The sequence below is a fragment of the Asterias rubens genome, chromosome 1 (assembly GCF_902459465.1).
Source record: "Asterias rubens chromosome 1, eAstRub1.3, whole genome shotgun sequence".
NCBI classification, from domain to species: Eukaryota; Metazoa; Echinodermata; class Asteroidea; order Forcipulatida; family Asteriidae; genus Asterias; species Asterias rubens.
In genome coordinates this window covers 409,861-423,932 of record NC_047062.1, presented here as the reverse complement: position 1 = coordinate 423,932, position 14,072 = coordinate 409,861, and the positions used below count along the sequence as shown (strand labels likewise).

General features: G+C 36.8%; 1 protein-coding gene across 3 annotated transcripts in view; it reads left to right on the top strand.

Moving 5' to 3' along the window:
• LOC117294794 (homeobox protein Meis1-like) overlaps positions 1–14,072 on the top strand; it is a 75,309-nt gene that overhangs the window by 45,970 nt on the left and 15,267 nt on the right. Inside the window, exons 10-11 of one of the 3 annotated variants that reach the window (XM_033777336.1) lie at positions 886–944; positions 5,391–5,541. In XM_033777336.1, the coding sequence (XP_033633227.1) occupies positions 886–944; positions 5,391–5,521 (190 nt within the window). In that variant the 3' untranslated portion in view covers positions 5,522–5,541. The remainder of the gene's footprint in view (positions 1–885; positions 945–5,390; positions 5,542–14,072) is intronic. The other 2 variants (XM_033777330.1, XM_033777322.1) reach the window with 2 other exon arrangements.

Sequence of the window (14,072 nt, the reverse complement as noted above, 5' to 3'; positions counted from 1 at the left end):
GACACAACCTTTCCAGTCAGAAGTCAATCACCCTTTGGATCACACCAAAGTTTAAGACACAACCTTTCCAGTCAGAAGCTAATCACCCTTTGGATCACACCAAAGTTTAAGACACAACCTTTCCAGTCAGAAGCTAATCACCCTTTGGATCACACCAAAGTTTAAGACACAACCTTTCCAGTCAGAAGCTAATCACCCTTTGGATCACACCAAAGTTTAAGACACAACCTTGAAAGTGGCATCAGAGGGATCACCTTGAGGGATCACCTTGAGGGATCACCTTGAGGGATCATCTTGAGGGATCACCTTGAGGGATCACCTTGAGGGATCATCTTGAGGGATCATCTTGAGGGATCATCTTGAGGGATCATCTTGAGGGATCATCTTGAGGGATCATCTTGAGGGATCATCTTGAGGGATCATCTTGAGGGATCATCTTGAGGGATCATCTTGAGGGATCTTCTTGAGGGATCGTCTTGAGGGATCATCGTGAGGGATCACCTTGAGGGATCACCTTGAGGGATAACCTTGAGGGATCACCTTGAGGGATCACCTTGAGGGATCACCTTGAGGGATCACCTTGAGGGATCATCTTGAGGGATCATCTTGAGGGATCATCTTGAGGGATCATCTTGAGGGATCTTCTTGAGGGATCTTCTTGAGGGATCATCGTGAGGGATCATCGTGAGGGATCACCTTGAGGGATCACCTTGAGGGATCATCTTGAGGGATCATCTTGAGGGATCATCTTGAGGGATCATCTTGAGGGATGCAACAACAGTTTTAACTGTTTAAGAGATGTGCCACTGATAAAACAATCAGACCACAAACAGATAAGTACAGACAAAAAGAAACTGATGGTGGATTTGTCTTTATATTTTGTAGGTTCATCAATGCACGGCGTAGGATAGTCCAGCCGATGATTGACCAATCAAACCGTGCAGGTAAGTGTGGGTAGACAATCTCAATCATAACACCCTCTAAGCATGCTGTGATTGTCATCTACTAACTATCACTAACAACTCAAACTCAAACTTGTTTTATGCAAACCTTAGCTTACCTTAGCTTAAAAGCTGCGTTTGTTGAGAAGACCTTTGTACTTGATCAGTTTGAATATTGGTTGCCAGTGGAGAACAAGAATGAGATATCCATCTTAAAGGGACCTGCACCCTACTGATACTCTAGTCCAAACTCTCAAAGGGACCTACACCCTACTGATACTCTAGTCCAAACTCTCAAAGGGACCTACACCCTACTGATACTCTAGTCCAAACTCTCAATAAAGGGACCTGCACCCTACTGATACTCTAGTCCAAACTCTCAATAAAGGGACCTACACCCTACTGATACTCTAGTCCAAACTCTCAAAGGGACCTACACCCTACTGATACTCTAGTCCAAACTCTCAATAAAGGGACCTGCACCCTACTGATACTCTAGTCCAAACTCTCAAAGGGACCTACACCCTACTGATACTCTAGTCCAAACTCTCAAAGGGACCTACACCCTGCTGATACTCTAGTCCAAACTCTCAATAAAGGGACCTACACCCTACTGATACTCTAGTCCAAACTCTCAAAGGGACCTACACCCTACTGATACTCTAGTCCAAACTCTCAATAAAGGGACCTGCACCCTACTGATACTCTAGTCCAAACTCTCAAAGGGACCTACACCCTACTGATACTCTAGTCCAAACTCTCAAAGGGACCTACACCCTGCTGATACTCTAGTCCAAACTCTCAATAAAGGGACCTACACCCTACTGATACTCTAGTCCAAACTCTCAATAAAGGGACCTACACCCTACTGATACTCTAGTCCAAACTCTCAAAGGGACCTACACCCTACTGATACTCTAGTCCAAACTCTCAATAAAGGGACCTGCACCCTACTGATACTCTAGTCCAAACTCTCAAAGGGACCTACACCCTACTGATACTCTAGTCCAAACTCTCAAAGGGACCTACACCCTGCTGATACTCTAGTCCAAACTCTCAATAAAGGGACCTACACCCTACTGATACTCTAGTCCAAACTCTCAATAAAGGGACCTGCACCCTACTGATACTCTAGTCCAAACTCTCAATAAAGGGACCTACACCCTACTGATACTCTAGTCCAAACTCTCAATAAAGGGACCTGCACCCTACTGGTACTCTAGTCCAAACTCTCAATAAAGGGACCTGCACCCTACTGATACTCTAGTCCAAACTCTCAAAGGGACCTACACCCTACTGATACTCTAGTCCAAACTCTCAATAAAGGGACCTACACCCTACTGATACTCTAGTCCAAACTCTCAAAGGGACCTACACCCTACTGATACTCTAGTCCAAACTCTCAATAAAGGGACCTACACCCTACTGATACTCTAGTCCAAACTCTCAAAGGGACCTACACCCTACTGATACTCTAGTCCAAACTCTCAATAAAGGGACCTGCACCCTACTGATACTCTAGTCCAAACTCTCAATAAAGGGACCTACACCCTACTGATACTCTAGTCCAAACTCTCAATAAAGGGACCTGCACCCTACTGATACTCTAGTCCAAACTCTCAATAAAGGGACCTGCACCCTACTGATACTCTAGTCCAAACTCTCAATAAAGGGACCTGCACCCTACTGATACTCTAGTCCAAACTCTCAATAAAGGGACCTACACCCTACTGATACTCTAGTCCAAACTCTCAATAAAGGGACCTACACCCTACTGATACTCTAGTCCAAACTCTCAATAAAGGGACCTACACCCTACTGATACTCTAGTCCAAACTCTCAATAAAGGGACCTACACCCTACTGATACTCTAGTCCAAACTCTCAAAGGGACCTGCACCCTACTGATACTCTAGTCCAAACTCTCAAAGGGACCTACACCCTACTGATACTCTAGTCCAAACTCTCAATAAAGGGACCTACACCCTACTGATACTCTAGTCCAAACTCTCAATAAAGGGACCTACACCCTACTGATACTCTAGTCCAAACTCTCAATAAAGTGCTCACTATGACAATTTAATTCTCAAAGTCATAAATTTTGCATCGACCATTTTATCTAAAAAATTCACAAACAAAGATGCAAAGTCACTGAATGGTGTTTGTAGTCCGTAAGCCCTCAATCCCTCATTGATTCTATTTTGCAAAAGAAATTTTTCCCTCTTTGGGGACAAGAAATCCTTCCTACATATACCCATATATTATAGATGTAGGCCCAACTTCCTAAAGCTACAATGTATTTGGTTGGAAATGCTGTTCAGTTAACATTAGTAGAGAACCACTCACAAACAATTCTTTTCATTGTGTTTTGTCTGTTCCTACTAAGCAGTGTTATTCTGTGCTGACCATTGTTTGCAGTAATCAGCTTTATGAAGTGAGTGGTTTTGAAACATACCTGTCACATCATGATACAACATTCCGTATCACACAATTGCCATGACAACTTCAAAAGTGAATAGAATATTTCTGTTTCTTGCTGGCTGCATATTTAATCTGCATGCTGTACCGGTTGCAGTTGCATAACGAATCTTGAATTAACAATTTGAATAAATAATTTGATGTTTTCAGAATTCTGAAATCCTTCTGGTATAGAAATTTACAGGTACATAGATTCCAATGTTGATATCAGTCGTATATTAAGATTGAGTTGGGTCAGTTGTGGATCTATTGGAGGCAGGCCATGTAGTAATGGTACAGGTTTACTAGAATCTAGTATTGTTTGCTGGTAGAGTACAGTCCTTAAGACAGGGAAATTGCTATTTATAGATTGAATTCACTTGTTTGCCATCTTCAGTCTTACTCCCTGAGTATTAAGCTTCTTATACCCACTCTGTCGTGGTGGTTATTGGTGCGTTATTTCAACTAGTAAAGAGTCGGTGAATACAGTTAATACATGATCATCCAATGAACACTTCTTACATTTGTATAGTATAGTAAAATGGCTATGCAGAGAACAAGACTTATCTAGCCCCTCATTTTCAAATAGGAACTACATTATTTGAGCAAAAGTAAAGCTACATCCCTCTCTGTATTCTTGATGTTGGGAACAAAAGTTGCTTGTGTACTATCAGACTTAGGTTAATTTTCATCAATGTATGCAGATTGTTATCTTCATCAAGGTTTCTATATCGCAGCCTCACTTTCAAATCATGTGAGAATGGAAAATAGGGCTCAGAAAAACATGAACTAAATTTACTGCAACCAAACCGAATGAAATTCCTTGATGCAGGATCCACATGAGGAAGCAGTAATTAACAAACCTGTTTATAACATCATTTGGATGAACCATGTGATCATTTTGAAACAATATTGTTTTCATCTTGGTAAACATCTTGACATTGTTTATGAATTATAATACTTAATTGTTAAAACAAGTCATTTAAGATTTGTTTTAAATGATGTCTGCTTAGAATATTTTATAAGTAATTTTCATCACTCCTCAGTAAAAAACGCCATACTATGTGATCTCAACTTGCCTCCCAAGATCAATTGACACCATAACATCAAGACTCCAATACTTCAGGTTTTCTGAAAGTGATGGATTGATTTTTTGGAGCTGTTTGAATTTCTTTACAATGTTTGTTATAAATAAATCATGTTTAACAGTCAAGCTCAATGGACCTAAGCGCTGGTGATTCTTATCGGCAGAGTGTGGGTTCTAGTCGTGGTCTTAACACTTTTGTCCTTAAAGCAAGACACTGTCATTGCATTGGTCTGTGGATGGGATGTAAAGTATTAAGTTTGGCTGTTGTCTTTGTATCCTTCATAAAGGTATCTTGAACTTCCAATTCTGAGAGTTAGGAACTATATGAACAGCAGGCCTTGTCTTCAGTCTTACCTCAGATCCTTTAGGCATCTTAGAAGGAAACCTGATCTGTACCCTTAAAACCCTCAATTATTTTGTATTTTTCCCCCAAATAAATTGGCACCATAGGACACCTTACCCTCACCATGCCTCAGCTTGTCATGGTTGGGTCTACCTAATCTATGTGTTGGATTATAAGACTTCTGAATCATGGAATGGGTTTTGAGTTGTTAGGGTTATATCTGTTGTTGGTGTTGTTGTTGATATTGTTGTAGTTGTTGTTGTTTTCGTCGTCGTCGTCGTCGTCGTCGTCCGCGTCGTCCGCGTCGTCTGCGTCGTCGTCGTCGTCGTCGTCGTTGTTGTCGTTGTTGTTGTTGTTGTTGTTGTTGTTGTTGTTGCTGTTCTTGTTGTTGTTGTTGTTGTTGCTGTTCTTGTTGTTGTTGTTGTTGTTGTTGTTGTTGTTTTTGTTGTTGTTGTTGTACAGATGACTTTTGTAGTGATGTTACCTAAGTATCATCTTGTTGAGCCATGTAATGAAGTGGGTTTTTGTGGGTTTTGGTTGGTTTTCTTTTTTCTAATCTACAGTTCCTGGAATGTCGGGCGGGTCAGCCTATAGCCCCGATAGCCAACCCATGGGGGGTTTTGTGATGGATACACAACAGATGCATCTCCGCCCACCACCTCCTGGTGATTACTCCGATCATCATCTGTATTGAGACAAAAGGTTAATTAAGATGTAATTATACTCTTCTTTTTATTCTCTTTCTATGTGGCATTTCTAGGCATTGAGTTGTTGATTGTTTTCAGAGCGCTGTGTTTAATCTTATGAATGCAATAGCTGGGTTTTATATGCTGTTTGGTTTTATCATCATTCCATTATATCAATCTTCTTCTGTTTGTTTTACTTGAGTATCTGCAAAGGCTTTAGATCAAATTACTTCTTGAATTCAATGCTTAATTGTTCTGAATGACACTCCATTAGTATTGCCTTAATTGTCCTCTTTGTAGTGACTGGGATCCCATGGGATTAAGACATCATTATTCATTGACATGATGCTCAAATACTGAACTCATTAATGGATATGACTGATAGCTGGCAGTACCATTAAGGGTAAAACAATATTTTCTAATATGGATTTTGATTGATGTAATTTTTAGTCATGTTTGCTATGTTTTTATATGTGGATCTATTGTTGACGTATACTAATGGTATTGAATCTTCAGTATTAATAAAAAACAAAAGTGTTGCTTATTTTCATGGGAAATTTCAACATGTTTTACTGAGGATGCATTCTGGTCAAACACAGCGCTTATTAGTGGAAATGGGTATTGTTGATAAAAGCAACCCACTGCTCGGGTAATCAAGACAATAAAGACCAATTAGTGTATTAAGCCTAGTGAGTGCTTGTGCTTTCATGAAATTCAGGCAAGCTAATTGAAAATAAAAAGCTGCAAGTTATTTTGTTTATGTTAAATGTATCAGCTATTTAGTATAATGATTGAATAATTTTTGGATTAAGCTGGACATATTCAAGTGGTTGCTTTACATCTTCTTTAGAGTACAAAGTGGTATCCATTTTGTTGCTTCTAATTTTCCCCAGATATTTGTTCTCAACTTGGTTTGAGATAGATTCATTTGCAAAGGAATTGAAGTTAAACCCTGTTTGAGTTGAAGGCATGTCTTGGTTCCCAAACAGTGGCTGGAACAGCTTTTGATTCTTGAAATCAGCGATCAGTGGTTCTTTAGTTTAGTTGTTTCTTTTAGGTGGTTCTTTAGTTTAGTCATTTGTGTTGTGTTGTTGTTGTTGTTGTTGATTGATGTAGCGTCGTTGTTGTTGTTTTATTTTATTTTATAGTAGTGTTTTGTTTTGCTCTGATATGTTTGGTGAACAATCACAGTAATGTCATTTTTTGTGTAGTGCAATGTTTCACCTATTGGAGTAGTTATACTGCACTGTGCTCTCAATGGATTGGTATCAAACCTGTATTCTACAAGTTTTCTAGTTATATTATATGAGCTTTGTGGATTGATTTCAAACGTCGGTTGTATAAATCTTGATGTGCTGAGCTGAAGATCACAGTAAATTAAAGGAACACGTTGCCTTGGATCGGTCGAGTTGGTCTTTGAAAAGCGTTTGTAACCAGTGGTTATAAAATGCATTAAAGTAGAATTCAATGATCCACACAAATTTGCCTTGAAATTGTGTGGTTTTCCTTTTACTTTCACGGTCGGCCATTTATGGGAGTAAATTTGACTCCCATAAATGGTCGACCGTGTTAGTCGACGAGGGTAAAGGAAAACCACGCAATTTCGAGTGATACTTGTGTGGATCATAATATTCTACTTTTAAAATATCTTTCTAATCATATGCATTTTATAACAAACGGTTACAAACGCTTTTCAAAGACCAACTCAACCGATCCAGGGCAACGTGTTCCTTTAAGACAAGAGTTGTTTTTTCATAGGAACCAAAAAGTCCAATCCGTTTTTATTTTAAATAACTATTTCCACAGCCCAATTAGTTTAATTGTCACCCTGAGCATTTTCCTTGGGATCAGGAAATTTTCTTTAAAGGAATACTATTGCTGATTTGCTCAAGCAATACTCAAAATTTCTTACAAACATGCTGCATATATTTTTAGATGGCATGAAATTATACAAAAATGTTGTTATTTGTTTTCGTAATGGCAGTTGCAGAGACATGTATATTGATGTTTGCGCTTGAAACTAATTGGTATACCTGGCAATTTGATGTAAATAGATTACCTTTATTATGATGATATAACAAGCAGTTTACAACTGTAGCAATTAACACCTTAGTGGTAGGTTCAGGGGTTTTCCCTACATAGACTTGTATCAGTCCTTTGATATGGAATTATGTGTCTTTGATAATTTAGATTTTGTTCAGGCTAAATAAAAGCATACAAATTAAGCAAAACAATAAGCTGCAACTAAATTAGGTCCACACATTCTCTATTCAAAACAATAAGCTGCAACTAAATTAAGTCCACACATCTCTATTCAAAACAATAAGCTGCAACTAAATTAGGTCCACACATTCTCTATTCAAAACAATAAGCTGCAACTAAATTAGGTCCACACATTCTCTATTCAAAACAATAAGCTGCAACTAAATTAGGTCCACACATTCTCTATTCAAAACAATAAGCTGCAACTAAATTAGGTCCACACATTCTCTATTCAAAACAATAAGCTGCAACTAAATTAGGTCAACACATTCTCTATTCAAAACAATAAGCTGCAACTAAATTAGGTCCACACATTCTCTATTCAAAACAATAAGCTGCAACTAAATTAGGTCAACACATTCTCTATTCAAAACAATAAGCTGCAACTAAATTAGGTCCACACATTCTCTATTCAAAACAATAAGCTGCAACTAAATTAGGTCCACACATTCTCTATTCAAAACAATAAGCTGCAACTAAATTAGGTCCACACATTCTCTATTCAAAACAATAAGCTGCAACTAAATTAGGTCCACACATTCTCTATTCGTTCAAAGATCATTCAAACTGAATACTGTAAAACTAAATCCTGTGCTTTGAACCTTAAATTTCAGCCTGGGATGTGACCAAGATTAACGTGCTGAACACGCTCATAGGCATTTAAGAATCCACTATCAGTACAGCATTGTAAATGAAGCTATTTACACTTAGCACATTAATGGTTAATCCTTTATTCATTAAGTGCTATTTAGGAGCACTAACCCAACAAGAAACAACAGTAAGCATAGAATAATTAGAAAAGACCTGGATGTTAGGGCTGAGTCAAACCTAATTCCATTTTAAGTTTCTTCCTTCACTGTCCCTTAGTTTGTCCCTGTCCATGTGTTAAATGTTTATTGAAAGAAAGAGGGAGAGGCAATTTTGTTATGGCCGACAAGATCAAAGAACTCCTCAGGAAACATAATTAATCAAAAAGTATTTTGTATTTGTTTCAAAGTATGTTTGAAAACAATACTTAACTTTAACTGTTTGTAATAGGATTTATCTTAAGAATGTTGATCTTTAAACAAACATCAAGCAACAGCCAGTGATCACCATAACCAACTTTTTACTAGAAACTGAAAAAGGAAAAACAAACTAAAGATATAATAAGGTAATTTGTTTTAACAATTATACCTCAAATATTAATATTCAAAATCTGAAATACAAACAAACAAAGATGTACTTAGTCATGTACAATAGTGTTTACTTTGTGGACAGAGACAGACTGGTGAATTTACTATAGTTTGTAAATATTGAAGAGAGCTTTGAGAAATGAAATTCCTATTTCAACATTTGGAAATAGACAAGTCAAATTTGGTATAAATATTACCTAGCTCTTCCTAAATTCAACCACCTGAGTTTTAGGAAAGCCGAGTTTACAATCATCCTCCGCTGAGGGTCATCTAACTCTGATGATATTTATACAACGCACCGTGATGTTTTTCCTGTACCCTACCTTTAATAAACATGAGAGAATAAGAAGCTATGATTGATAGGTGATCAATAGATAGCCTTAAGATCAGCTCATTATTACAAAAATCCTGTCTCTTTTTCTCCCTGAGCTGTCTGATCAGCCAGAAACCTTGCCAAATTTTGCATTGTAATCGCAAGGACGTCTAATATGTTGGGGATGAACAATTGCTTATTCTGAAATATGAAATGAACCTTGCCAAAGTCTGCATTGTAATGCCTGGAACATGATTAATTTATTATATTTTCTATGGATATAAAAAGTTCACTATTCAGAAAAAATGAATAAACCTTGCTGAGATTTGTCATTGTATTTGTCAACAGATTTAATTCCATTTTTTGTTTTGGTACTGTTATCAAAACTCACTGAGTGAACGTTAATCAAGTCCAATTGAAATTACGTTGAGAAGATTTGTTTCCTTTTTGCACCTCCATAATATACAAGAAACCTAGCCCTCTGAGTTGTTTGTCTAGAATATGGAACATCAAACTCACTCTGATACTCTGCTGAGATAACTGTCAAAGCTGTCTTAGGAAGACATAGTCTTGGCAAGATATCAAGACATCTTGTAAAACTATATGCATTGCAAAGTTATGAAAGTGGAAGCTTATTAGTCGACATGCACATAGAAACAAAATGACTGCTGTATTGTAATTGTTCTCTGGTCTTCACCTAAAGATATGATGCATTTTTTAAGAAGTGAAATCTATCACAATCCTTCACTAAGTACACAATACCAAACTAGGTGATCACATTTTGAAGGTTTATTATGTTTTAATGGAATTGTTTGCACACTCATACACAGGCATTTAAACCCTCAGGAAACATGATTTCGGAAACATTTACTCACATAATTATATCCCAGGACATTTTGGTACTAGTTTCAATTTAATAACAAATTCAGTTGAACAAATGTAAAATGTATTTTACGGGTTTAAAATAGAAGATTCGCCATGAAGAATTGAAAGAAAAAAACAGCATCTGACTTTGATTGTTTGGTCCAAGTCTGAAAAACAAAACCTCTCAAAATAAACCATCAAAAGTGAAAACATTTGAATAGTTTGTACATAAGGAATTGCCACAGATCTTATCTGGAGTATTGACAGCATGATATATTGGCCCAACTTTACCTCTAAATAGGCCATGCATAGCTTTTGCCATGTCCCTCATTACTATATGCTTAAATTATTCACTTGCTTGATGGAATCAATCCCTGATGTACATTACAATGCCAAATTAGGAGCACTTCTTATTTCCATTTGTGGATGTTGATGTCCTCATGATGTTTAGATCCTTATAATTAGGTCTCTCAGCTTGCACACTTAACATGAGGAATTAAACAATTGAAAAGCACCAACAAAGGACTTGTTTTCCTCTGTTATTTTGGTTGTATGCATTCATATAGAAAATAAAGCAAAACAGCTGGCCATTGATTATCATCTTTAACCTGATATTTAAGATAACAAGATGAAAAATATCCGCAAATATCCAGAAATCTTGATTTATGTTCAGTTTGAAGAAGCTAAAAGTAGTATTGTATTATATCCACCCCTTACCAATACATTGTTCACAACAATATATTCTTATGATTTTATCTTTTCAAAATAACCTCTTTTGAACAAGATGTAAAAGCTGCAATTATTATTTTTTGTTTTTTAAATGTACATCTTATGTTTACTTTATGTAAAATAAGAAATGACATAATGATTATAAAGAGAACATTTCAAGTGCAAAACATTGTGTAGGACTCATTATGTTATTATCCATTTAGATCTGGCTGGATTTCAAATTTCAAAAGGAAATAAATGATTTGGCCATTTGTTCCTGACATTGCCAAGACAGTAAGATGACTTTAAGATCCCAACACAGTCTCTTATCAATCAAGTAGAGGATGATCACAAACTCTGAGATGTATTCTAGCTAGCGTGTAATTAATTTAGCATCTTACAGTCAGTATCAAATCACACAAACCAAAGAGAATCCTTCACACACTCAAAATGTCAAAGTAAAATTCAGTCTTGGAAACGAAGATCCGAGAAATTCTCAAATCCAGCGGGAAATTTGTCCTGTCAAGTCTGGAGGATTTCTTGATGCCAACAATAAAACGGGAGATTTAAATTTGTTGCTTTTTTACAAGGAGCTTTATTTCAGTGAGCCCTCAGTCCTGTGGCTTTTCATTAATATTTAAAGGCACTATCTTATTAAATTTCAAATTCAATTTCTGTCCGAATCACTATAGGCTTTCTGCACTAATATCTCAATCTCAGTTGTGGCATGTTACTAGTTACTTTAACGGAGCTTGTAGTTGTGCTGTACTGGATGGGCAATAAACATGTGCCTCCCATTTATTTAGGGTCCAGTTTATAATCTGAAGAAAATGACAAAACAATTGTTTCACTAATTAAACAGGCTTTGAAGGATTTAGAGTTTTAGCTTAGAATATTTCCTTAAATATTTTGTTTTTTAGCAGTGTAGCTATTAAAAGATTTGTACATGAAATAGCAGTTGAATACACCAAATAGAAGTTTAGTGATGTATCTCCTAAGCGCATGGTTTGTTTGGAAAGCTCTGTACGGGATAATTGCACAAAGAAAGAAAGACGCTGCTGGGATTAAAAAACAAATAATGCCAATGCCATCTTCCCCATTTATATTTTGAATGGTAGGCAGTTTGTAACAGCAAGTTCTTTTCATCATAAAACATTGTTTGACACATCTAAAAGCATTGCAAACTGTGTGACTGTTACAGCATAGAGTAAGGTAACAGGAACCAGTTAAATGTATATATAATAAGCAATATTTTGTTATAAACACTTAGCAAACTGTTTTACTTAGCAGCATGATGAAACATGTCTTAGTAATTCCAAAATAGAAGTGATTTCAGGCGTTCCTTTCAGAGAGACTATTTGATCACAATCATATCCTTTACCCTGAAGCCTGACTGAAACAATTAAAAAGATCTGGTGAAGAGAAAATAGGAATGGTGATGACTGGAAGAAGGGAAAGACGATGTTATGCAGACTCATTGTAACTAGTCATGTTAGCCCTATGGCAATGAGGAACCAGGAACTAGTAATTGTCATTTCAAGTTTGTAGTAAGGCGGCAAATTCAGTATTTTAAAGGGATGTTCCAAAAACCCAATTGTTTATTCTTTGTCCACATCGCCAGTGATGATAGTTCAAATCCCTGGAGTAGCATGGAATATAATGTTTGGTCTAGTTCAAGATTATATACTGTTGAGTCTTTTCCAGCTCCCAACCATCAATAAAAAATCATTCTAAATCAAATATTCTTGGACCTGAAAAATCTCTCACAATCAATCGATTGAACAACAAAAGTGTGTTTTAGTTCCATTCAAATCAGAGACAAAATTATATATATTTTGTTCAAGTATCAGGGTTTTGATTTTTGAAGTTGAATGTAGAAACAGGGTAGTAGTTTGGTCCCGGTTTGTTGAGCTTGCTGTTAAACTAGGTCATAAACATTCAAAGTTGATTGTCCTTCCTACAAGAGATAATGATCAAGTATTGAACCCAAGTTGAATCTTTGTACGTGGTTCTTGGCTGGATCTGGATCCGAGTCTTCTTCTCTCTTAGTTGGTCATCAGTAATCATCAGTCAGACTCAGAGAGAGAGGGGAGCTTCTTTCTAACCATGTCCAGCTCCGACTGGCTGACTCACTCATTGATATTGAGGAAATTTACCTCCATCAGTAACAGCTGTGTTTAACCAGCTCCAATTGAGAACAATTCTCCCCTTGCTGGGAACTGAACTCCTACTTACATTACAATAGCATGAACCCTGAGTTGACCTGGACATTCAGTCAGGACTGCCCAGTAGCATGTGGGACCAATCACCGTCAGACAATCAAATACAAATGCACAAATTAACATAGAATGACATGCATGAATTGAATTAATCACTTAGATTTGGCTCTCTTTCCTTTAGAATGGAGTTTATCTCTGATTATTCAAGTATGGGAATTGTTAATTTGACTTATGTTGTGCTGTTTAGGTGCGGCTTTATCAGGGTCAGATTTGTGAGATTTATTTCTATTGTTTCCATTGTTACAAATTATTCTCTTTTTGAAGTAGGATGATTTCTGATTGATATTATTGAAATAATAAGTTGTTAACTTGACATTTTTCCCCCAACGTATTCTGCCCTTGAAATATTTATGTGGACATGCTAAACCAAGTTAGTATAATAATAAATACAAGCATGCACCAAATGCCAAGTGGCAATTATATCTTTCCATGCACACAGAATGTACTGAAGCATCTGTAACCAGACTATCTTTCTTATAATGTTGTCAACTCTTAAACGATACAGGAACTAGATCATCCTGTTTCTGCCCCTATACTAGAATCTAATGAAGATTGGCAGTGTAATATATTGGAAATTCTAAGTACACCGTTATTCTAAGCAGTGTGTCATTTTTTTCTGGGGTAATTGCACCATGAAGAAGAAGAAGAGATAAAAGCAATCCAGGTTCGATCCATCTTTTGGTTTTGCTTTGATTAAATTATGACATCAAAGTCAATCCAGCTAGAAAAATATCTGCATTGAGATGAAACACAATGTCAAAACACTGACATGGAAGTGTGCCGATATATATTAAAAGTAAACAGACTTGTTTAGGTTTAATGAAAGTTAGGACGTCATTGCTGTCAGATGAAGTCTTGTCAGGTAGGCAAAGGCCACATGGATTAGGCGTTATGATAAAGGATGTCAAGATGAAACTATGTCATAATGGTTAGTCTGGATGCTCGACATCACTTCATC